Source organism: Rhinichthys klamathensis, unplaced genomic scaffold, assembly GCF_029890125.1.
Source record: "Rhinichthys klamathensis goyatoka isolate OS25496 unplaced genomic scaffold, OSU_Roscu_1.1 h1tg000051l_1, whole genome shotgun sequence".
NCBI classification, from domain to species: domain Eukaryota; kingdom Metazoa; phylum Chordata; class Actinopteri; order Cypriniformes; family Leuciscidae; genus Rhinichthys; species Rhinichthys klamathensis.
The window spans coordinates 1670420-1695732 of NW_026606597.1; the positions used below are offsets into that span (position 1 = coordinate 1670420).

General features: G+C 38.1%; 2 protein-coding genes across 2 annotated transcripts in view; one reads left to right on the top strand and one right to left on the bottom strand.

Moving 5' to 3' along the window:
• Positions 1-17457, bottom strand: part of mettl15 (methyltransferase 15, mitochondrial 12S rRNA N4-cytidine) — a 102221-nt gene extending 84764 nt beyond the window's left edge. The window contains exons 1-2 of the mRNA XM_056247971.1: positions 17337-17457; positions 16632-16902 (exon numbers count right to left, since the gene is read on the bottom strand). Coding sequence (XP_056103946.1) covers positions 16632-16895 — 264 coding nt within the window. The 5' untranslated portion in view covers positions 16896-16902; positions 17337-17457. The remainder of the gene's footprint in view (positions 1-16631; positions 16903-17336) is intronic.
• An 832-nt stretch (positions 17458-18289) lies between these two features.
• The window catches only part of kif18a (kinesin family member 18A), a 31197-nt gene continuing 24173 nt past the window's right edge, over positions 18290-25313 (top strand). The window contains exons 1-5 of the mRNA XM_056247965.1: positions 18290-18440; positions 19054-19426; positions 19946-20103; positions 22662-22766; positions 22898-23008. Of these exons, the coding sequence (XP_056103940.1) occupies positions 19108-19426; positions 19946-20103; positions 22662-22766; positions 22898-23008 (693 nt within the window). The 5' untranslated portion in view covers positions 18290-18440; positions 19054-19107. The remainder of the gene's footprint in view (positions 18441-19053; positions 19427-19945; positions 20104-22661; positions 22767-22897; positions 23009-25313) is intronic.

The following is a 25313-nucleotide window of genomic DNA, read 5'->3' on the forward strand; positions in this document are numbered from 1 at the left end:
CTACACTCTCAAACTATAGATGTGTATATGTTTGGATATCTTCCAATAAACTTTAAATATATGGATTTTTATACTTACAATCAATGAAGGTGTTATATTGTCGTTTCTGATTTGATTACATAATTCGTAATGCTTCAAGGGATGGATGAGTATTTTAATGTCTCATAAAAGGCAGTCTAGTGCTTTTGTCTTTTTTCAGACTTTCAAAAAAATTTTGCCTTTGAATGAAAGGTTTAATGTTGTGATTCATCTCAGAGCGGGTTGGTTTGGTTCAAGAACTCTTTATTGAAAAACTTTGAAATACCTATGGAGAAAATATGTACAGAACAAAGACCGCTTAAAAGTAGACGGTCACAGTTGAGCTACTTTTTACTACGAAGAACCAAAAATCAAACTTGACTGAGGGCCGTGGGCCAAAAATACAGTAAATGCTGCAATATATACAATTTTGTTTGCTTTGTTGTATTTTTTTAATCAAGTCACTTATATTCTCTACATTTCAATGCAAAAATAAAACAAACAAAAAGATAAATTAGAAATGAAGATACGTTTCAGTGGTATGTTTTCTCCCCTATTATTTCCTGCCCAGTCATCACAGGATATTTTTTAATTGTATATACATCGAAAGAAATACACTATTTAAAAAAAGGTTTCAACCAAAACAGTTTTGTTCAGCCTGATTCCTGACTCCAAGAACCTTTTTAAGCTCCACATAGAACTTTAGAAAATAATTTTGTTTTGGTGCTTTAAAGAACATAGACACATATAGACACATTAAAGAACATATAGACACATATAATCAAATCAACACATCATAACGAACATCAATAATCTCTAAAGAGGATTATTTGCTAAATCTAAGATTCTAGAATGAACCATTATTTTAAAGAGTGTGTTTGTCAATTGACAGGATTTTCAGGATTTGATGGGTGTTTAAGTGTTTAAAAATTAATAGTTAGGTGAAAAAAGCCAGCAAATAACAATTAAAATATGTGTAATAAAAATTCAAATTTATGAATTACAAACACCTACTTTTACATTATTTTCTTTCTGGGCTCTCTACAACAGCTGAAATATGACTCATCATTCATAGTGGAGAATATCCCCAATGGGCCCCAAACATGATGTGCTGAGAGACTTCTTCACCCACTCTAAGCCCTCCCTTCTGAGCTTACCACCTGTGCAGGTAATTCAGAGTAAATTTCCACTGCCTCTGCTGTTAAGAGTCCGTCATCAGCACCACCCGAGGAGTTTCTTTTTCTGACAAAGTGTTTCCTGACAATAGACAGGCCCAGCACCAGCACCAATGACACTGATGTGGGACCTGCACAAAACTGAAAGCTAGACAAACTGCTTCAAAAGTCAAGTCAAGTCAAATATATTTATATAGCGCCTTTCACTATACAGATTGTATCAAAGCTGCTTCACAGTATCAATCAAAACAAATTAACAGTGTTTGTTTATTACTGGAAAAGACATCCATGTTTGGTAGAGCTGATCAGTGGTATGATGGGTCATTTAATTTGAAAATCCCCAACTGAGCAAGCCAAAGGCAACAGTGGCAAGGAACCGAAAAAAGAAACTGGATCAAAATGGGCAATTATGCTATCTACAAATGAAAAAAGAAAACAATTCGAATAGGGATGCACCGATATTAAAAACTGGCCAGTACAGATAATTGTTGTCATGTCATGGCCAATAACAAATAAATGGGCAATAAATTCATTTATTAATTAAATTCATTACTATTTTGCATAAATAAATAAAAATAACATAAAAAGTTTAAATTAATCATTTAAAATGCTACAAGTGAAGCAGGCATTACAACATTATAATGTATAAAAACTGATATTTATTTTGATATCTGCAAAAGGTGACATGTAACCGTGTTATTTAATTATTAGTGTTTTTAAAGATTAACTTTAAATGAGTGTTATGATGCTAAAAATAGGTTGAAATATTCCATATCAACTGATATATTTTTCTAAAACCATCTAATAACCGAAATGAAACCCATAAAATTGTGCATCCCTGATTTCAAAATTCAAACATTTTAGCAATCAACATGTTTGCTTCTGTGTGCATTTATAGATCAAAATTCCTGATTGACTGAACCAAAGTCATTTTCTTTTTTCTTGTCTCTTTTTCCCCAGGTGAGGCCCATCAGGTGAAACCCTGCACTGCACAGGGTAATGCATACAGCCCACCTGACCCTTGAGCTTCTATCGGTGTCTCTCGACTGCTTCCATTTCAGCCAAAGCAGATGAGAGCCCCAGCTCTGCTGTAACCCAAACACCCCTCACTTATAATACATAACCAGAGTCTTTTCACTGAAAAATGCATACACATGCCTGGTCTGGGTGTGTATATGCTTGTCAGACTGTGTAACAGATATGTACCTACATGTAGTTAGAGGCTATACAAACAACAGGGGTATGTTAAGAGTTTCCAGGTTTTGCACATTTCACAGTACACTAGAACCTTTTGACATTTTGTAATATTTGAAAGGAAACAGAAAAATCTGATAACCTAAAAGAAGATATAAATCAACAGTTGTGTGAAAAAAAATTAAGATGGATGTTTTAACACCCAAGAGGGGAAAAATAAACATTAAAAGAAATGAAAAGAAAAGAATATTTAAATAAATTTAGATCTTTCATTTTAACTCTAACCAGAAAAGTGACAAATTAACATTTTGTAAGATAAATTATCTAAACTGAGTGTTGTAACATTAATCAAATCAAATATTATTAAATATGCATTTGTTTTATATGGAAAATGCTTTATCTTCTTAACTAAATACTTTTTTTGTGATCATCAAAGCTGAGATTGGCATAGTATTAGACCTTATGCACCGTTCTGCCCTCAAGGCATTTATACATCTTATAGGCAACCATAACCAACCAAGACACCTGCTTCACAACAGCAAAATGAAACACCATACATTACAATTCCTGTCACTCATAAAACCAGAATGGGCCCTCATCACTATTACATCCATCCATTCAGGAATCAGCAGGAGGTGGTCACAAGCTACCTTAAAGCATGAGTCTGTGTCTCACAAGGACATCAACACATATAGACCTAAACATTTAGCATTACATATACTATGTACCGGACTGCATTCATCAGTCAGATACATAAGGCCAAAGACAGCACTTTAATTAAATCAGAAACAGCTTTCAATTAGTTAGTCTAGGCCACGGCTGGGCAGGAAGGCTCTGTGTCAGGAAGCTGACTCATAAAGCACAAAAACTTTTCGTTTTTTTCCCTTTCTCCTTGCCTCCCCTCCCTTTAGGGGAAGATGTGTCTGCTGAATGAGATCTACCAGTGATTAAAAATGAAGAGAGGGAGAGGACGACTAAAAAAAAAAAGTACAGGCCATCTGACCTTCTGTGAAGCGATTGCGCTTCCGGCCCTGGACACAACCCGTGGTGCCTATTGACACCTGGCTCCCCAGCGTGGGATCAATGGTGCTAAAAGAAACTGAGGCTCTGCAAGCATCCTACTCCAAAAGCTTTGCCTTCATGTTTTGCGTATATAGTTTATTCAGTTTGTGCATTTAATTTATTCAGTTTGTGCATTTAATTTGGGTGTACAATATTCAGAGTAGCAGCTGTTGCTTAAGCCTCACCTCCAAATCTCCACTTCCGGTAAAGTTTGACATCAAAACCGTGAGTCGTGGGAGGGAGGCTAACAATCATGAATTCATTCTCAGAGCCTCGTTTTCACAAGCATCTGTCAAGGAGTTTACCAGAGAACAAGGATAATGGTGTCGTAAGACAATATCTAGTGTTGCCCTTAACCCCAGTGCCCCTATTAGTGCACCTGCATTAAATGCGCTCATAACGTTTGACATCCCGACACGTCAGGGGCCAGGCTTCAGCATGAAAATTTGGTGCAATAAATTATAGAGAATCATAATTCAAATAATAGCATGCCTGCGGTTTCTGAGCTTCCATGCAAACCCCAATCAAGGCCATGTTGCTGTGATGAGTCATCGCTCTATCCAGCTGTCCACGGGGCATACATCTGATTAGCAAGCCCACACTCACCCGGTAGGCGCAAATGTAAATATTGTAATAAAACCCTTAGTAATAACTCCCGTGTCTTGGAGAGGCTTCACTTTATTTATTTTTCCCCACATTTCAGCAATATTGTTTGAAGGAGACTGCATACTTAAATATCAGTTATTAAAGCGAACGTTCAGGTGTGGGTTTCCAGAAACCATTCTTCAACTTCAGGCTATTTTAAATCTCCCAAGAGGAGCTACTTGCATCATTAGTGTAATTATCCTTCACATCATTGTTGGAGTTATTTACCATCAAAGAAGTGGGTGTTTCGTTTCACCTACAGAGCTGCAGAGTGGCATGCTGCTTGGTGACTAATACGCCGCAATATTTACAGTTTTTTCCCCCGTGTCCCTGAAGCGAGAATAGAGAGTTTTCAAAAAAGAAAGAAAAATAAATAAAATAGCAAATGGCATGCAAATCAAAGTTCAAGGCCTGCTGTAGAGGTTGCGTTTCCTGCAGTGGATCTGAGCAATGCATTTTTTTTAAAGATATCCAAACAGGAAGCGCAAAAGTGATCAGCATCACCTTTTGGGGGTTGGGGGGGGGGGGGGGGGGGGGGGGGGGTGGGGGGCTTGAGGGCCTCAGCTGAGCTCCCACTAAGAGGCTGTCCCCTCTTTGCCAGCTTAGCCACCTGGTACAGCCATGATACATTTGGCTAATGATGTCACGGACTCCCTTTCATGCCGCGCCTCCACCACCATGGCCCAATTGTCTATTCATGAGAGTAATGAGAAGTCAGGGAGAGGGAGAGTGAGAGACAGACAGAGAGAGACTTTGCTCATGGCCACTGATAACCCCAGACTAAACTTGCAACCTTACGAGGCTCGGGCTTAATATCTGGCCGTCAATCAGCTCTGCCATCCCTTGCCGGAGTGTTTAATTACAGAGATCAATTATTCACCAGCCTCGTCTTTCAATGGGCCACACTCCTCGAAAAAATACTGCCACAGGCTGAAGCAGGAGACAGCGGCTTGCCAGAACAGACCAGAAATATCCCCAGTACAGCATGTCCACCAGGAGAATGCAGTCTGCACCTTACCTAAGCACACAGACCTATTTGCTATGCATGACCGGTGCGAGTGTAACATTACATGAAAATGTATTGAGGTCTGCCGCCTGTCCTACCGGCCCTTTCAATGCGCTGACGTCATGGCTTGTTGATAAATACCACAGCGTCAGCATTGCCGATTGCCGTCATCGGGTCTTTCACGGCCGGCCGTTTTATACAAAGTATTAAAGGAGTAGTTCACCCATTCAAGAAAATTGTGTCACCATTTACTCACCCTCATGTCATTCCGAACCTGTGGGGAACACAGAAGATGTCCATGCAATTAAAGTCAGTGGGGTTCAATGTTGTTTTGGACCCCATTGACTTTCACTGTTTGAACAAAAACATTTAAACATTCTTCAAAATATCTTCTTTTGTGTTCTGCAGAATAAACTAAATTTATACAGGTTTGGAACGACATAAGGGTGAGTAACTGAAGATAGTGTTTCCATTTCTGCCCAATCTATGTCTTTAATTTTTGGTGCCACCTGTTGCATTGGCCAAAAAATAAAAACCAAGAGTGTTGGTGGTGTGAACAAAAGAGATGGACACATATGACAACAGGTGATATTCTACCTCAGTGAAAGAGGAGAAAAGAAGGTGTGGCCAGGTTGGGCATCTTGTCAGAGGGTCACTTATCGTAGGACCCCATGCTTCATGCAACTCTAAGAGCTTACCCCATTATCACCATCTAATTCAGAATCACTGAAAGACAAACTGTTCAACTGACCCCAGATCAGCCCGAAAGGTAACTTCAGCCAATTCCCGAATCCTCACCCGTTCTCCAGACTGACAGCTCATTAATCTCCCTTGGCTGCAATCCTTCCTCCCTGGTGACAGAGCCTGAGCCAGAGCAGAGGATTCCCCTATGCCTGGCTGTGTCCATCCCCGCTGGTCCACCTGCCTGGATCAAACACTCTCCACAGGAAGGGGACAAGACGGTAAAGACTAGAAAAGGGGGGCGTTGGGGATTTCGACGGGCAATAAAACAAAACAAATCACTTCCTGTCAGGGTGTGTCTTTACTGAGTGGGCGTGCAAATGTGTGTAACCAGGCGCTAAGAGCAGGGCCAATAAATGAGACAGGACATGAATAAAGCAGCGGCTGGCTTTGATTGTTCGTGGGCAGGCTCCAGGGGAAAGCCAGTACAGAGGAATCTATCACAGGAGATTGGCTAGGTCGTGGGTGGACGTCACCAAGTAAAAAGGCCCTTTGGTCAGATCTGAGAATGGGCCCACCAGATCGCAGTGTATAAATCTAATAGACAATAGCATATGCCCCTTCACCAAGGAAACTGGAGAGAAATACACATTGCAAACTGTCAATAAGAATGAGTCTTTTGTTTATAAGATCACCTCAGGACATTCTAACACCATTATGTTCCTCAGCTCGGGTTGAGGGGGGCGAGGTGAAGTTTAAAGTTGAAATACTTTCTCAGTCAGTTTAATGTGCAGACAACTTTAGAGACAACATTGCTCTGTTTGTTTAAGCTGCCTGACATAGCAACACTGACCCAACCAATGGTTTGATTTGGGAGGCGGGGCAGTCTGTTTGTCTGACCAGTGGCAGATAAGCAGAGTGTTCAGGGAATCCTGTTTAAAAACAAGCAAGCAATCAAGCAATTTTAAATGATAAAAGTACATTTAGGCATCCCAGCATTATAATGTAGAGTATGAAAATGAATGTTAATTTGGAGATTTGGTAAAGATTTAACAGTTTTATTAAATGAGTGGTTTAAAGGTACAATATGCAGGATTTCTGCAGTAAAATATCCAAAAACCACTAGGCCAATGTTATATATTTTGTTTAGTTGATTACTTACAATATCCCAAATGTTTCCAACTATTTGTAAATCGTGAGAAAATTGCGATTTTAACCAAGGAAACGGGGCGTGTGAGCAGGGGTGAGGAGTCGCCAGTCAATGGTGTCATATCCGCGTTACCCCCGGTTTCCGCCAGGTTTGGCAATCGGGGGGACGTGGAGGCTGCTGCTAGCTCATGGACAGCTAATACTCACTCTTTCCGTCTTTGTGTGATTCGAAAGGGAATTATTCAGATTTCACTCGGCACAGCTACTAGAAGACATACAGGTTGCTCACGTGACAGGCTCAGTTTGAGCCTGCGCAGTACGCCTGGCGATCAGCTTTTAAAGGAGAACTCCGGTCAATTTTAACATTGAGCTCATTTTTTTGTACATTTGGAGTGCTGTCAGTACAGACAAAAACGACAAAAATCGGTTAGTTAATGATCGCGCGCGCGAACTCGACAATCGACTACTGTGGACTTCGAACGAAAACAGGAAGTAAATACAGGTATGTGAGCTGGCTAAATTAACATCATTTTTATTAATATCTTGCACATCTACTGCAGTCAGATTGACCGTGGTCACTCTTAATAACACCACTCACATGGCTGTGCACTTGTAATGACACATTAAGGTTGTTAAGAGGCTAAAAGCAGGTTTAGAACTTGCCCCATTGAAGTCAACAAGGTGCGAATTTTAAAAAGAGGATAACACGGTGTAGGCAACACCGATTTTTGTCGTTTTTGTCTGTACTGACAGCACTCCAAATGTACAAAAAAATTAGCTCAATGTTAAAATTGAACGGAGTTCTCCTTTAACGGGCTTCAATTTTCTCCGTTGAAATCAATGGGGTCGCTGTGTCCATTTCTTTTACTGTCTATGGTTTGACTTCGTACTGGGTTATGCCGGTTATGCCTAGCAGGACGCTCACGCTGTTGTTGTTTTGTTCAAACATTTTGGACCATGGCAAGCAGACTTTGAGACAAAAAGAAGACTAAAACGAAGATCAACATCTTTCGAGATGCTGAGAGCTCCACGTCCGCGACTACTTCGACTTGACAGAGACGCCAGTGTTGCATGTTAATTTATTAGACAGGTGAGCAAATGTACATAAAACTAATCAATGTTATGTAGTTCAACATGATGAAAAGTTAGAATATGATCTGTATGTTATTCTAATGTTGATCTAGCTTACTGTCTCATACAGCCAACAAACAACCTAACTAACAACATTCCACCCACAAATGCCGCTTAGTGTGATAGTGTAACTGTTAGAGCAAGTGAAACAGCGCTGCGTTACCTCAAGTTTCATTCGTCTGATAAACTGACCTGTGTGAGTATTAATTCAGCACTTGCGTGTAACGTTAGTTCGGTAGAATGAAATGTCCTTATTTTTTTTATATCCGCGGGACTCGCGTTGTGTGTGGCGCTGGTATAAGTCTAGCAATCGCGCCCTGGTTCACACCACAGTCATGTTAAAAACATCAATGTATTCACTCAACCATAAAAGATCCATCAGCTTGACGACAAGATCCGTAATTCCGCTTAATGCGGAATATACGTGATTAATATACGCCTTTGTTATTGTAAAGAGGTTAGCTACCCCTGGTGGCGAAAAATCCTGCATATTGAACCTTTAATAATATTTAAGGAAATGTTAGATGATGACAAAGGTAAATGAATGTAAATAAAAATAAATTATCATGCACAATTAAATGACCAATTAAAATCTCTAATATTGGAAAACTAGTCTGGTACAGATATATTGTGCTTCCCTAATATCATGCATTACATTATAGCCACATAATGCCCATTTGCCATGAAATTCCAAGCCTCTGTCCTGCCTATTATCCTTATATGTCTTTGAAAATTCAGTGCTCCGATGATGAGCTGTGACTAAATCCTGTTAGTGAAATGTGAATGAGAAGCAAGAGGACAAAACATACATGTACACCTGCAACGATGATATAATGAAAAGCCAGAGAAAAATTCATGGCAACACATGTATACAGGCCTTTTGGCTCTAACACTATGAGACAGCAATAGAATCATTCCTAAAGGGTCACATCTGGTTTTGAGATTGGTCTGAAATGGCAAGGAATGAAAAAGCTGAACCTGTGAACCTCCTCATATCAATCTGTTACACTCAGTTAAGCTCTATGTGCACTTGAAGATTGTGACAGAGAAGAAAAGGTGGAAAATGAAATGAAGTAAAAATGAAATCAGTCTCGCTTCATTTTTCATTTAATGCAAACTATGCACACGCTCGTCCAGAAAAACTAATCCAATTGAATGAAACGTTTAAACCAATTTTCAACTAATTTCCAAACAGAAGGGAGCAAGGCATGCATCGCTACCTGGTCAGGTCACGTACAGTGCAGTATTACACACGGCTGTAGGTCTAATGTGGACAAACATGTCTATTCCCCTTAGACAGATGGAAGTTCCCACTCCCGCATCTCCTACTCCGCTGCTATTGTCATGCTCAAATGGCTTCCACATTACACCCCTGTAATCAAAAAATGCTACAATCGCATCCTGATGGTAAAGATAATTAGTGTAAAATGGTTATTCGGCCGGCAAAGTGGATCTGCAATTCAAGGTGAATAGAATATCCAGTTGTACCAAACGTAATTTTTTTCCAGGCTAATTTGGTGGCTAATGAGGCTGCTCTAGTTTGGGTAATTTATGGGCAAGTGGAAGGTGAAAAGGCCCAGAATGGGAAAGAATAGAGAGAATTAACAAAGAATTCCATCTTTCCTTCAGCTCTTTCCATCAGTCAATGGAAGCTTCTATAAGAAACAAAACAGGATAATGAAACACTGAAAGACTGAAAGATTGAGAATGAAAAATCCCCAGTCACTTAATGCACTGTAGTTACCAGGTTTCATATATATATATATACACACTCACCTAAAGGATTATTAGGAACACCATACTAATACTGTGTTCATACCTTTCGCCTTCAGAGCTGCCTTAATTTTACGTGGCATTGATTCAACAAGGTGCTGAAAGCATTCTTTAGAAATGTTGGCCCATATTGATAGGATAGCATCTTGCAGTTGATGGAGATTTGTGGGATGCACATCCAGGGCACGAAGCTCCCGTTCCACCACATCCCAAAGATGCTCTATTGGGTTGAGATCTGGTGACTGTGGGGGCCATTTTAGTAGAGTGAACTCATTGTCATGTTCAAGAAACCAATTTGAAATGATTCGAGCTTTGTGACATGGTGCATTATACTGCTGGAAGTAGCCATCAGAGGATGGGTACATGGTGGCCATAAAGGGATGGACATGATCAGAAACAATGCTCAGGTAGGCCGTGGCATTTAAACAATGCCCAATTGGCACTAAGGGGCCTAAAGTGTGCCGAGAAAACATCCCCCACACCATTACACCACCACCACCAGCCTGCACAGTGGTAATAAGGCATGATGGATCCATGTTCTCATTCTGTTTACGCCAAATTCTGACTCTACCATCTGAATGTCTCAACAGAAATCGAGACTCATCAGACCAGGCAACATTTTTCCAGTCTTCAACTGTCCAATTTTGGTGAGCTCTTGCAAATTGTAGCCTCTTTTTCCTATTTGTAGTGGAGATGAGTGGTACCCGATGGGGTCTTCTGCTGTTGTAGCCCATCCGCCTCAAGGTTGTGCGTGTTGTGGCTTCACAAATGCTTTGCTGCATACCTCGGTTGTAACGAGTGGTTATTTCAGTCAAAGTTGCTCTTCTATCAGCTTGAATCAGTCGGCCCATTCTCCTCTGACCTCTAGCGTCAACAAGGCATTTTTGCCCACAGGACTGCCGCATGCTGGATGTTTTTCCCTTTTCACACCATTCTTTGTAAACCCTAGAAATGGTTGTGCGTGAAAATCCCAGTAGCTGAGCAGATTGTGAAATACTCAGACCGGCCCGTCTGGCACCAACAACCATGCCACGCTCAAAATTGCTTAAATCACCTTTCGTTCCCATTCTGACATTCAGTTTGGAGTTCAGGAGATTGTCTTGACCAGGACCACACCCCTAAATGCATTGAAGCAACTGCCATGTGATTGGTTGATTAGATAATTGCATTAATGAGAAATTGAACAGGTGTTCCTAATAATCCTTTAGGTGAGTATATATATATATATATATATATATTAGGGATGTCCCGATCCGATCACGCGATCGGAAATCGGGCCCGATCACGTGGTTTCAGACTCGATCGGAATCGGACGTTACCTCCCGATCAGGACTCGGATATATGCAAAATCCGCGCTGGCGCGATCACCACAGCGTTGCGCAACATCAAATGGCAAACGTAATGAAAGCGGAACGAAACTGCGCTGCTCATTATATTGTGCTTAACGGGCCATTTATCAGTTCGGACCAGCAACATCTGTGCAGCGCGAGATCAAGCGACACTGTGCTAAGAGATCCAGTGAAGAAAACATTTGAATTCGCCACTGAAGTAATAACATTGCTGCGAGATCTAGTGAGAAGCATTCAAATTTCTCCGTTATTAACCGTAGATTTCTATTAGATCAAACAGCGCTGACGTGGGAACCAGGAGAAACATTGTGCCATGAATGAACATGGATTTAATGTTGCACTTCAAAACTCAAATATTAGGACCTATATAAATATATATTTAAATGTGATTTTTAATGTGATTTCCAAAACATTATTTGTTCATCCTTCAAAGATTACCCCCATGTATAAACCTGAAAGTTTCAAGATGTAGGAAAACTCAAACTTATTTAAAAATAGTTTTTCTTTTAATAAATAGGAAATTTCTCTGGCATTTCTTTCTTTTTGCTGTATCGTATCGAACCGAACCGCAAATTTTGTGAACTGTTACACCCCTAATGTATATATATATTCTCATTATTTTTTTTAAACACTTTTAAAAAAAAATTATTTTTTGTTTACATGCCTGTCGGGTATTTTAAGTTGAGGTGCTATTTGTTTTTATATTAGACTTTTTCTATATTTACTGTGGCACTAAAGTCCAAAAGTGAAGATTTTATGTTATTTATTACTTGATTGTTCAAGCTACCTCACATAAGTGCTCTGTTTGTTAACAGAGTTGTTGAATGTTAAAATAAGGTGAATTAAATAAAAAATAAGGAACATCCTGGATCTGTTTTCTCTCTCTTCTTTATTCTTTTTTAATGTATTATATAAGTATCGGATCGGGACTCAGTATCGGTAGATACTCAAAATCAAATGACTCGGAGGCAAAAAAACCTGATCGGGACATCCCTAATATATATATAAAATATACATTGTACCTACTTTTACACACTTTGATATCTATGCTGTGACATCTATCTTCCCATTTCAATAGAGTACAACAATTCCTTTTCTCCATACAAAAATACTTGCTATTTAACTTACATTGAAACGATTTAGATTGTAACATTTTATTTAATTATGTAATTTGTCAAATTTAAGCAGCCAGTACCTTTGTAGGATTTTCAAGTATTTTTTTGTTTTTTTGTTGTTGCTTTGAATCAAATGTTATAATGTTATGATTAATCTCAGAGCTGGTTGTTTTGGTTTAAAGACTCTTTTTTATTAAATGTTTAAAATCAAATTGCCTAATGGAGAAAAATTAATGGGAATAAAAACACTTAGGAAGGAAAGGAAATAAAATACTTCTGGAAACGAGGCTGCAGAAAAAAGTCAGTGGTCACTTTTGTGCTCTATAGGAAGGTGCTGAAGCAGTACAATGTCATGCTTGTACTCCCCAAAATATCACAAAAATCAGTTTTGCAATGGCTCTAGGTGGTAAGCTAAATATGGGTAACCTTCCCTCAACTGTTTTAACAGTTCCCATGGCAATAGGAAAGTTGGCGTGGGCCACCACACATGTTGGTGACACCTGTAAGCAGAATGAGAAATGAAGTGTGCAGCCGTTCTTACTGGAATTTTTGTGGTAATTATGCTGTTGCAGGTACAGTGTGGTTGAGTAGCAGTTGTGAATTGGGAGCACATGAGAATAAAAATGAGGGGGAAAATAACGTGATTGTTGTCATAACCGGATGTATACAGGCAAAATCTTGTCAAACAAGAAAAGCACAGACCATATGCCGTCACCGTCACAGAGTATTCAAGGGCAATCCTGCTTACAGAACCAATTTTTATGGATTGTCAGTGAAATCTCTACTCTGCAGCTGCCGTGCAGGGGGTGACGCGTGAAAACCCTTCACCTGTGCTACTATCCATTCCTGGATAACTGCGTGGGAGGTGGCCGGCTGAAAGCCTACATTTACCCACTTTGGTGTAATTGCTGCGTTTACTCTTTGATTGCCTAAGAGCTCCATTCATACTTCTGCCTCGTTGGATGAGAGCTTCTGCAGTGGGGTTGATTGCTTTACAATGGCAGATCAAAATATTAGAGTGATCCCTCTGAGCAGTCACAGTAAGCGTTTGACTAACAGTTATTATTACGCTGTCTGTCAGAGTAATAATAAAGGAGGCTAAATTGGTAATTATAGAAGAGCATGAACCAGCTCTTTTTTTCCACATTGAACAATTTGCTGCTTGCTTTTTACATTTTGAGACTAAACACTTCAAGCGATAAAACAGATCTCTTCTGATTAGAAGACTAAAGTCATGCAAGTAAAGGCGCATCTTGGAATTCTGCTGTAAACTCCCACTTAGCATTAAAATCAGCACAGTACAGTATGTTAAATACAATACCCGCATAATTTTTCCACATATCACTTTACTCTTATTGTCTAATCCTAAATTTATAAAAAGAAATTGCTTTATATATATATGTGTATATATATATATATATATATATATATATATATATACATACATATATAATTGCAATTTCTTTATATATATATATAATATATATATATACACAATTTAAAACACAAATTAATTTAAAAGACTGTTCTGATATCAATAGTCAATATACTTTCACCATGTTCTCTGGGAGGAGCAATTTTATAGGAGCTCTTTTGCCAACAAACCAAGTGCCATTGCATTCTAGGGTGGGGCAAATTGAAGTTGAAGAATAGGCTTCCTTTCATTTCACGAATGTGTGAATTTGAATTTAATTGGCCAAATGTTGAAATGGATTTTGAATTGGAATGACAGGAAGATGAATTTTTACTCAATTGCAATTCAACGAAATTATGTTTCCAATATATTTTTTTCAAGTTTTGAAGATTTTGAAAACAATTTGTTGACTTTGTTAACATGCATCATGAATTAACAATGATCAGTACATTTACAGCATTTAATAATCAAGGCTAATGGTAATTTCTATGCATATTAATACATTTTATAATATTATCAAGTTGTAAAAATTAACATTAATGTATGAAAAAACATGAATTACTAATGAATAATAGAATATTTATAAACTAACATTAAACTAGATTAATAAATAGTGTAGAAAAAGTTGTTTATTGTTAGCTAATGCAATAAATAATGTTAACAAATTGACTTTATTGTAAAGTAGACATTTCTAAATTTTAGACGCGGCTGTCATGCCAACATTCAAAGTTAATCTTAACAAACTTTCTTAAATTACACTTATTTGCGTTTTTATGAATTTCAATTCATTTGAATTCTACTTCCTTAAATTCAGTTTTCAATTCTAGTTCCTGTTTGCCACTTCAATTCAACTTCAAATTCAGAATATAAAAAGCATTCTCAATTCAATTCTAAATGGCGCACAACCCCGTTGCATACACAAACACATCTGTGAGATGCATTCCTTATTGAAGCACAGACGGTCTCATTATTTTTTATTTGATTATTTGGTTAAACGCAGGCCTTTGGCAGGCTGTCTCTGCACCAGTTGGCCCATGGGCGGATAGTGAAGTTAAGAGGTGCAAACCTTAGTCAGGAGTGGTGCGGTACTGTGGAGCCCCACGATCTGCCAACAACCCAACAGTGGTGCCATCACTGACTCAGTCACTGACCCAGAGCCCCCACCTGCATAAGCAACGATTTGAGCGGTAGGACCCAGCGATGCCCATCTCAAGCTGCCCACTAGAGCAGAAGGCCCTTTGACTCACGCCCATCTGGCCTGCTCGCACGTTAGAGTACGCCAAGGTCTGTGAGCACTCTGCTAACTTCCCTACCCTTCCCAAGAGGGGACAGTTAACAAATCGGGAGTCCTAAAAGTTTTGGTGACGAACAACTTTTTTTTCTTGTCAAGACAGCATGTGGTTAACATGGCGATGACAAGTCAACATTCCACCTCCAGGTTTTCCCACATACATACACAAATACACAAACACAAAAGTTCAATGTTGCACCCTGTGTGGGAGTTAAAAAGGATGCACGTTATGGTCTTCTTCATTAATTATTTCCATCTAAACATGTCACGAATCACATGATTTCTGATGATACTGCCATTCGGTATTTGGTAGAGGGTAAATATTCGTCAATATTTTGCATTTATTCATTTGGCAATTTGCAACCTTATCTCATGAAATCAGACTTAATAACCAAACATACACTCTCAGAAAAATTTTGCAAATATTGTACCTTTAGGGGTACAACAGCTTGTCACTGGGGCAGTGCCGTTATAGGGACATACCTTATTTACCCCTAAACGATTCATTCTAGTACCTTAAAGGAGAACTCCGGCGCAAAATGAACCTTTGGTCTAATTACACATTGTTACCTAGTCAACCGTTATCTGAGATTTGTTTTCATGATTATCGAATGTAAATAGTTTTATCTCTAAAAACAGTTTAGCCTATAAAGCTAGTATAACGCTAGTATATTGGGCATAGTGTAATGACAAATAAAAATCGCTTGTTAATACCACTAACAAGGCTGAAAATAGACCCACACTAACACGGTAGCATAATGAGGGTCCCTACCTTCAAACCGAAGCATTGAGAACTTTGTAAGTGTACAGACAGTTTAATAAGAAGATATTTTAAACATACAGTCAACTTCGCGTATACAGGCAGAAGCCATCTTTGAAATACAGCCTTTACCAGTCGATCTACGAACGCCGATCCAAGTGCGCTGGTGAGAATGTGAACGAGCTATAAGTTGTGATAAGGTGAGCGCGAACAGCAGGCTTGGATCGGCGTTCGTAGATCGACTGGTAAAGGCTGTATTTCAAAGATGGCTCCTGTCTGTATACGCGAAGTTGACTGTATGTTTAAAATATCTTCTTATTAAACTGTCTGTACACTTACAAAGTTCTCAATGCTTCGGTTTGAAGGTAGGGACCCTCATTATGCTACCGTGTTAGTGTGGGTCTATTTTCAGCCTTGTTAGTGGTATTAACAAGCGATTTTTATTTGTCATTACACTATGCCCAATATACTAGCATTATACTAGCTTTATAGGCTAAACTGTTTTTAGAGATAAAACTATTTACATTCGATAATCATGAAAACAAATCTCAGATAACGGTTGACTAGGTAACAATGTGTAATTAGACCAAAGGTTCATTTTGCGCCGGAGTTCTCCTTTAAGGGTACATAATTACTACTCTAATGTACTAATATGCACCTTTTAGTGCTAGATAAAGTACCATGTTGTACCACTAAATGTACAATTTTGCACTTTTTTTCTGACAGTGTAGGACAGTGGACAGTCTTGGGCAGTGTCCAAGATGCAAATGACACAAATGTGACCTCACAAACTGCTAGATATGCATGTATAGTCAATGTAAACACTTTATTTCAGTGAAAGCTGACTTCAGATAAAAAACTGACTGACCTGCCCGGGTTTGATGTCCAGAAACTGCAACACTTCCTTCACCATGACTGGTGTGTGTAAGGGTCTCTCGCTTTGGGTTGACATCTCTGAATTTTTTAACTCAGAATCAGGGCTTGAAGGCACTGAGCCAGTATAGGGCCTCAATGGATGCCACAACTTCCTCCTACATCGTCTGAACATCCTGGAGCCGTGGTCAGGAATCACGTCTTTACACAGTCCCAATGTCCATTTGCAAGGTGTAACCATGAAACGATATATAGGCATTTGGGTTCTGCACAGAGAAGAGGACAAAAAAAAGGTATGAGATATAATGAGAATAATACTGACAAGCTATATAATCCAAGAGATATCATTTTTTCAAACATGATATCTGTTATACTTAAAAATGCAAATGGTGTGAACATGCAAAAGTCATAAGATAAACTACTTTCTTATACATTTAATATTACCCATCAGTCAGTTTATAATTAAATGTCGCAGCATTTAACATCTATTGAGAAACTTCCGCCAATATGATAGACACAAGGACACGTGCAGGACACCAGAGCATAGGTTTTTCAGGGATATGTTAGTGATCAGATTTTCAGTTTTTAAAGGAAGTGCATGTATTTGTTGTCATGTCTGTCAACATGTGATGTATTTACATACGTCTCCGCACACACCATACATAATATTCAAAGGTCAATTCGTAAACATAGAACTTACTATGCAAACAGATAAAACAATACAGCAGGTTGTGAATGAATGATTAATCGCTATTATACTAATAAGCAAGGTTGTTTGGTCCTTTATTCAGCGTGGAGGTTCATGAGTGCAGCTGTGACGGCTCCCGGAAGAAACAAGAAATTATTTTGTGTTCCGATCCTGCAACAGGACGAGCACAATACACTGAGATACAATATAGCGATATTTTACATTATGTAGAATGTGAATAAATTCATATGCGATACTTCAATTAATGGTCATCAGTTTAATCACAATTTCTCAAATTATACACATATATTTTACTTCATACATAGTTCAGTGATGCATGCATCTAAAGAAATAAGTAAACATACATATATGTGCTTTAGTCACAACTGTGAGTCTCATGCTACAGAGTCAAAAATCTGTTGTTGTTTTTTAGAACCAATAGAAAGATACAGCAGTAAATTAACATAATTGTATACATTTGCAGGCATATAGTTGTCTGGAAAGTGAAATATTTGTTTTCATTTAATAACCATACAATTTAATAATCAATCAGTTAAATCAAAAAGGGGCTTTGGGTTTTTCCACATGGCATAAATGTGACCACTTCCATATTTACATGTTTCGAGATTATGAATATATTAAAATATGGTAATGGTAGTATCGGTATTATTCAGTAATCAGGTATTTTTTCCCCTGAAGCTTTGAAACGGCAGTTGTGTGTTTATTGTCTTCATGTTTAATCAGTCAAAGCGTCTCTATCTTCTTTTTATTCCATTACTTTGAAACATCATCGGGGCAAAATAGATCAGTGACTTAACTGAAATCTGCTATATATTACATGGTTTCGAAATCATATTTGTGCAATATTTCACCGTGAATAAAATTCTCATTCGCCTAGATCCAGTCATAGCGTCATACGCTATGGTCATACGTCCCTGACGTAAGAATGCGATCATCCAATCAGATGCAGGGACGGAACAGCAGCTTGTGTTTGAAATATTCGCGCTTGTGGTTTTGGATTTGCTTACTATCAGCTCAAATGTAGGCTTTAAAAGTACAAATTTATCTTAATACCATAGCCAAATCATTCGCCGTGGATTCCTATTGTATCAGATGGTAGGTTATACACATTTTATAGCGTTAACTTGATCTTTTGTGATAGAAATGAAATGAATGAGCAGTTAGCTGCAGCTTTTAGCGCGACGCTAGCAGATGCTACTAACTAATGCTATTACTAGTTTTAAAGTAAAATCAGTTAAACTTTATAGACGGATGATATAGTCAAGCTTGTAATGAATGTAATTGGCCTTGTGTTACTGTGCGATTAAAATGAATTGGCACCAAATCTGGTTTGCAGTATGTAAGTTTGGTTTCAACAATGGCCTTTATAACGTTAGTTACTAAAACATCCTGAGTAAATTACAGTCTATGAGAGAATTTGATGGCTGATATGCAGTATGAGGCTCAACGTTAGTTTTATGTTGAGCCCCCTTCTCTTAGAGTTTATTTATAATGGTATCAAGCCACAATAAAACAAACTAATGTATGTTTCCAGCATGTCGACACTTAACGTTACAAGTGAATAAGTGTCATAGGATTTGTTTTTCTCTACATAAAAAGTACTGAATAATTATTTGTAACTTGCTCTTTTTCTGGTATTTTATTTCCTTTACTGTTAGATTCTTTGAAATCGCCCTATTTATAAATATTATTCTCTTGTGTTGTACAGATACACAAACATCAAGAAGCAGAGATTTTCTGTGGGAAGCTGTAAAACAAGACAATGTCAGATGTGGAGGTGTGCAGCCACGTGAAAGTGGTGGTTCGTGTTCGTCCTTTAAACAACAAAGAAAAGGATGGAAATTGCAAGAAGGTTGTCCACGTTGTTGACAACCACATGCTTGTCTTTGATCCTAAAGAGGAAGAAGTGACATTTTTCCGGGGACAGCGGGTAGGCAACAGGGATGTGCGAAAGAGAGCCAATAAGGATCTCAAGTTTGTATTTGACAGCGTGTTTGGTGAGGACTCTTCACAGCTGGAAGTTTTTGAGAACACCACTAAAGCAATAGTGGATGGTGTCCTGAATGGCTACAACTGCACTGGTGAGACATTTTTAATCTCTTCATTGAATCTGTAAGTAACTTTCTGTGCCATGTAGGCCCTACTTGGTTTCAGCTGTAAAACCAGGATTTATTATGCAATTTTGGGCTGATAGTCTTTGTCTTGCTAGAAGTTGATACAAAATGTGAATCCATGTCAGTAGCATAAAAGTTTTTGAAGTGCCTGATGCCTTTCTCACATTTTGTTACTGTTACAAGAGCAAGGCCTGTGTTTTTTTCCCATTCCACCATGCTAGAGGGATCTTTTTCTCAAAAGCATCGTAAGCCTAAGTAGATCGTAGAACTATTGACACCAATGGTGTCTACGATCAACTCAGCATACAATGTGTTTGGGAAACACACCCCTGGTCATTTATAAATGTGTAATTTTTAGATGCAATTATGTTTTGTCACTATTTGACACTTCTCAGGAAATCAGACTGTTCAGATATTTCTTGTCATTATGGCAGTGGTATAGCTGATCAAGTTTATTCCTAAATTTGTGTCTTTTCATTTGACCAGTGTTTGCTTATGGAGCTACTGGAGCAGGAAAAACGCACACCATGTTGGGCACTAGTGATACCCCAGGAGTGATGTTTCTCACTATGAAGGAACTGTTTGCTCGTATGGACCTCATCAAGGAGGACAAAGTAGTTAACATAGCTTTTTCTTATCTTGAGGTGAGGTTTCAAATTTCCACTGTCTGTTAACAGTATTGTCCATTTATTAATTCAGATTTATTGTAGTTTTTTACTTCTTGATACCTGGATTTTAGAATTGTATGTGTCATATACACTACCATTCAAAATTTGGGGTCGTTAAGATTATTATTATTATTTTATGATTCTGAAAGAAGTCTTTTGTGCTCACCATCAGCAAGGCTGCATTTATTTGAACAAAAATACTGTAAAAACAGTAATATTGTGAAATATTGTTACAATTTAAAGGGGACCTCTTATGCCCCTTTTTATAAGATGTAATATAAGTCTCAGGTGTCCACAGAATGTGTCAGAAGTTTCAGCTCAAAATACCCCACAGATCGTTTATTATACCATGTTGTAAATGCCCGTTTTTGAGTGGAAACTATGCTGTTTTCATGCCTGTATCATTAAATGCAAATGAAGTACATCTCGTGCCTTGGATACTCTGCCAAAAACTAAAACATCTGTTTGGTTTTGTTTATCATCTCTATCGCGTTCACGCTCACGTGACATTGCAGTTCTTCGTCATCATGAAAGTTTATTATCTGCATGCGTTTTAAAGCTGTATCAATCAATCTAAACTTATTAAATATGGTTTTCTGAGCACAAGAAGCTGGATGTCAGATGGCATGTCCCGTGAGTATTAAACTAAGTTCTCTTTCATGTCTTATTGCGCTTAAACTGTAAAATGCACACAAGGTTATGTCAAAAACACACAAAGTTCACATAAACCCAAGCAATCACATGACGTCACATTGCATAGAAACTGAAAACGGATTATTCTGAGACACTGCTTATAATTTATGGATAAAAAAAGGGAGTGGGTGGATTTTTACCATTATTGGGTGGTTGTGTACGCTCACTGCCGACACACATTTATGTTCAAACACCATGTAAAGGTGAATTTTGCAAAATAGGTCCCCTTTAAAATAACATATTTTAATATTAAAAATGTAATTTATTCCTGTGTGATGGCAAAGCTGAATTTTCAGCATCATTATTCCAGTCTTCAGTCTTATTGTTTTGATCATTCTGAAGTTCATGAGCCAATGTCTGACTGATTTAGTTTAATTACCTCCTATTATCTTACACGATTGGGTTCCCAAACACCAGGCATCTGAATGCAACGCGTTTCGTTGTCTCCTCTGAGATGCAAGTCATATGATATTGGAAAAAAGAGCCAAAATAGCTAAGTGTCCTTAACCCTTCAAATTGAGAAAATTGAAAATACGGCCAATGGAAAGAAAAAAAAACCCATATATCGCAAAAAAGTTTACGCTCACATGAGGTGGGTTTTCAGGCAATTTAAAAAAAGAATATTTCAGAAAACTGCAATGGAAACGATTTTTTTGCATTTACAGCAGGGATGGAAATTAACTTTTTTTGTCCACCTGCCTCTGTGGCTGGTGGATTTCAAAATCTACCAGCCACTCAACGTTTTTACCAGCCACTTTCTTGTTTTTAACCGACAATGTGTAACTGCATGTGAAAATTAATACTACAAGATCTACAATACTTAAGCCATTTATTCCATAGGGTAAAGTCTCAAGGTGTGCCTCCTCTAAAAGTGTCCAGTTGAAACAGCATGCTACTTTTATTTACCCGCCATGCACGGTGGCTGGTAGGTGAAGCGAGTTTACCAGCCACAACACAAAATCACCAGCATTTGGCTGGTGCTAATTTCCATCCCTGATTTACGGGTCACCTACAGATAACATGCTTATGTCTTCGATTAAAAATAATGGCTGGTGTGGTTGCTGCGATATACTTAAACCTACCTTTTGTCATGATTTTTCAAAACCTAACATCTTTTGTCATGATTTTTGGAATTAATTGTCACGAGGATAATTACGTTTTATTCGCATAACATCGTTGAATGGAAGTCGCCGTCGTTTTACAATAGTTTTTTCATCGACATTTAGAAAATATTGCAAAAGTTTTGCGCTAATCTGTAATTGAAACCCGGCTAATGGCTTCCCTGATTGCAGCATTTGCAGATTGCAGATTTTTTGTGTTTGTTGTTTTTTTTTACAGATATTTTTCATTTGTATTGCAGAAATTTTTGTGCCAATTCCCCAGGAAGTGACAATTTTGTTTTCTTGAACACATGGAATGGAAACGCTGCTTTATTTGCGAATGTTTTAGGCGATATTACAATTTTTGTAACAGTTTTGTTCAATTTAGTTTGATCTTGTATAAATAGTCTTACTGACCTCAACCTTTTGAACGGTACTGTGCATGTTTTAAAGGTGCACTCAGTGTTTGTTTTTTGCATTAGTCAAAATATGGCAGTCATCTACTGACACTTAGCAGCGTGGATGCAGAATCACACAAAAGCAAAATATTTTCGTTACAATGCTTTAAGTACCTTTATAATGAGGGGTAAAACTGAGTGCACCTTCGAGAGGAAAAACTGAGTGCACCTTACAAAAAGTGCTATATTTGTGTTAGCTCTAGTTCATTGTTCCTTGTGCAGTTTGAGTTAGTCAGCCCTTTTGTGTTCTGAGCAATAACGTTCTGCACTGTCTCTGGAACAGGTTTATAATGAACAGATTCGGGATTTGCTAACTAACTCTGGTCCATTAGCGGTGAGAGAGGATGGCTCCAACGGAGTTGTGGTTCAAGGACTCACCCTGCACCAGGTGAAGTTGGGCTGCATGTGTCATCTATGCATTTTCTGTGACCTTGATTCATGTCGCCATCACCATAGACCCCAAAGAGTTATCATTGGTTTGCGTCGTCTGATTTTGTGTGTGTGTGTGAAACTTTGTAGTCCAAATCTGCAGAGAACATCCTTGAAGCTCTTGACTATGGCAACAGAAACAGGACGCAGCACCCCACTGACATGAACGCCTCGTCTTCCCGCTCCCACGCCGTATTCCAGGTAAAAGGCTTCTCGCTATCTTGCCTCTTTTCTCTGTAAATATCACATCCGGTTCTGTGTAACTGTTTTTATGCTGCTAGGCCTCATTCTGTGTGCGGACACCCCTATGGGCCTGAGCAACTTTGCATTAATCCTCTTGTTTTGATATTGAGCGTGAGCTATCAGTTGACAAAATTTGATTTTTGTGCTATTTCCTGGAAGATTTGACAAGGCAATAACAAATCAAGCTGTTTGTCTTCTCTGATTATTTTATTCCTAGGGCTGTGCTGTAGCTAAAAAAATGTATCACGATATAATGTTTCATATCATTCGGTATCGATAATTATTGACTTTTTTTTTTTTTTTTTTTTTTTTTTTTAGAAAAGTTTGAATTTAAACCACTGTTTTTATTTTATTTATCCATATTATTAAGGCAAACAACAAATTATAATAGTTTTAGCAGTCAAAAATAAAATGTAAACAAAAAATCTTTGTCTTATATTAAGATAAAAAGGTAAGTGTTAAAGAAACTCTTGAACTTAAATAAAATGTTACAAAAAGTGTAAGCGTAGAACAATCAAGGCAAACTTTGCGGTTTATCAACATCAGTATTAAGTAGGGGTGTAACTGTTCACAAAATTCACGGTTCGATACGTCACGGTTAGGTATGTTTTCGATACAGCAAAAAGAAAGAAATGCCTGAGAAATTTCCTTGATTTAAAAAAATAATTTATTTATTAAAATAATTTATTTTTAAATAAATAAAAGTGTGAGTTTTCCTACATCTTGAAACTTTTAGTTTTATAAATGGGGGGTAATATTTGAAGGATGTCAAATAAATGTTTTGGTCATCACATTAAAAATAACATATGATAATATTTGAGTTTTGAAGTGCTGGAAAAAGATGTGTGACGTACTTGAAAGCATTACTATTCCTGCCAAACTTCCATGGTTTCAGTTAGTGTTACTACATGAAATAAATCCATGGTGAATGTTGCTGATCTGTGGACTTAAAGCCTATAACTAGTTCATTCATGGCACAATGTTTCTCCTGGTTTCCACGTCAGCGCTCTTTGATCTGTTAATAACAGAGAAATTTCAATGCTTCTCACTAGATCTCCCAGTCGACTAGTCGATTTATTGGTCGATATGTTCTGGCTCGACCAAAATTATGATTGGTAAGGGTTTTTTGCCATGTTAATTTCATCAGGTGGAAAGCACTAATGAACTTAAGTAAATGGGCGAATGGGGGTGTTTTCAGAGCACCCCTGTATCACAGGTAACAGTCTGTCTTCAGAACACCCCCCTTGTTTTCACTTTTTTTGGATTAGCCCAAACCAATGCCTAAACCTAATGCGCGATAGCGCTGTGCCCACTGTTTGTATTTGTTTTGAATCTATGCTTTATTTTTCAGTTATGCACTTTATTTCATTTCTGCTCTCATCTTGATCTGGTTTGTTTAATAAATATAATTTTTTTATGAAATATAATTTTTTTATTAAAGTGGATGTGCCTTTTGTGTTTAAGAGTAAAAGCTCTCAGCCGCGAAGCTGAGCTCCTATGTTTAGCCTCACTCTGTGCGAGGACATGCACAGAGTGGCTGAAATTATAGTGTCTGTCAGTTGTTATAACATGACAAAAACAATTATCTAAATTGTTGCATATTCCTCAACAGTTCTTGTGCTGATATCACTAGTGGATGCATATAGTACTATTTTCTGAAATCATAGGCTAGCTACTGTATAATATTGCGCAGTTGCACGTGAGGCAACGCTGTCAGAGCCGACAGACTCAAAGTGTCATTTCAGTGCCAAAGTTAGGTCAAAAACGATTTAATATACTGCAAATAGCCTACTAGTTTTTGTTTATTTATAATTCATTTAGGTGGACAAGGCTACCAAGTACTGCGCAGCTAATTAATCAAACGTTTTTTTTTTTCGCCCCCACACCCTCCTCCTCTTCCTATTTTTAGTCCATTTCTATTCGAAATTTCAGGACTTCAGTCGACCAATATTTTCTTTGGTTGATTACTGCCCTACTTCAGTGGTGAATTCAAATGCTTACTGGATATCTTAGCGCTGTGTAGTAGTAGTAACAGTGTCGCTTGATTAAGATCGGCTCATACTGCATTGGTCCAAACTTATAAACGGTCCGTGAAGCACAAAATGAGTAGTGCAGTTTTGTTCCGCTTTCATTACGTTTGCATTTGATGTTGGGCAATGTTGTGGTGGATATTTTAATGAAAATATCGAGGGCTATATCGAACATTTTTTATATCATTACCGACTACCGTGTATAAATACCGATACCTTTATCGATACCTATA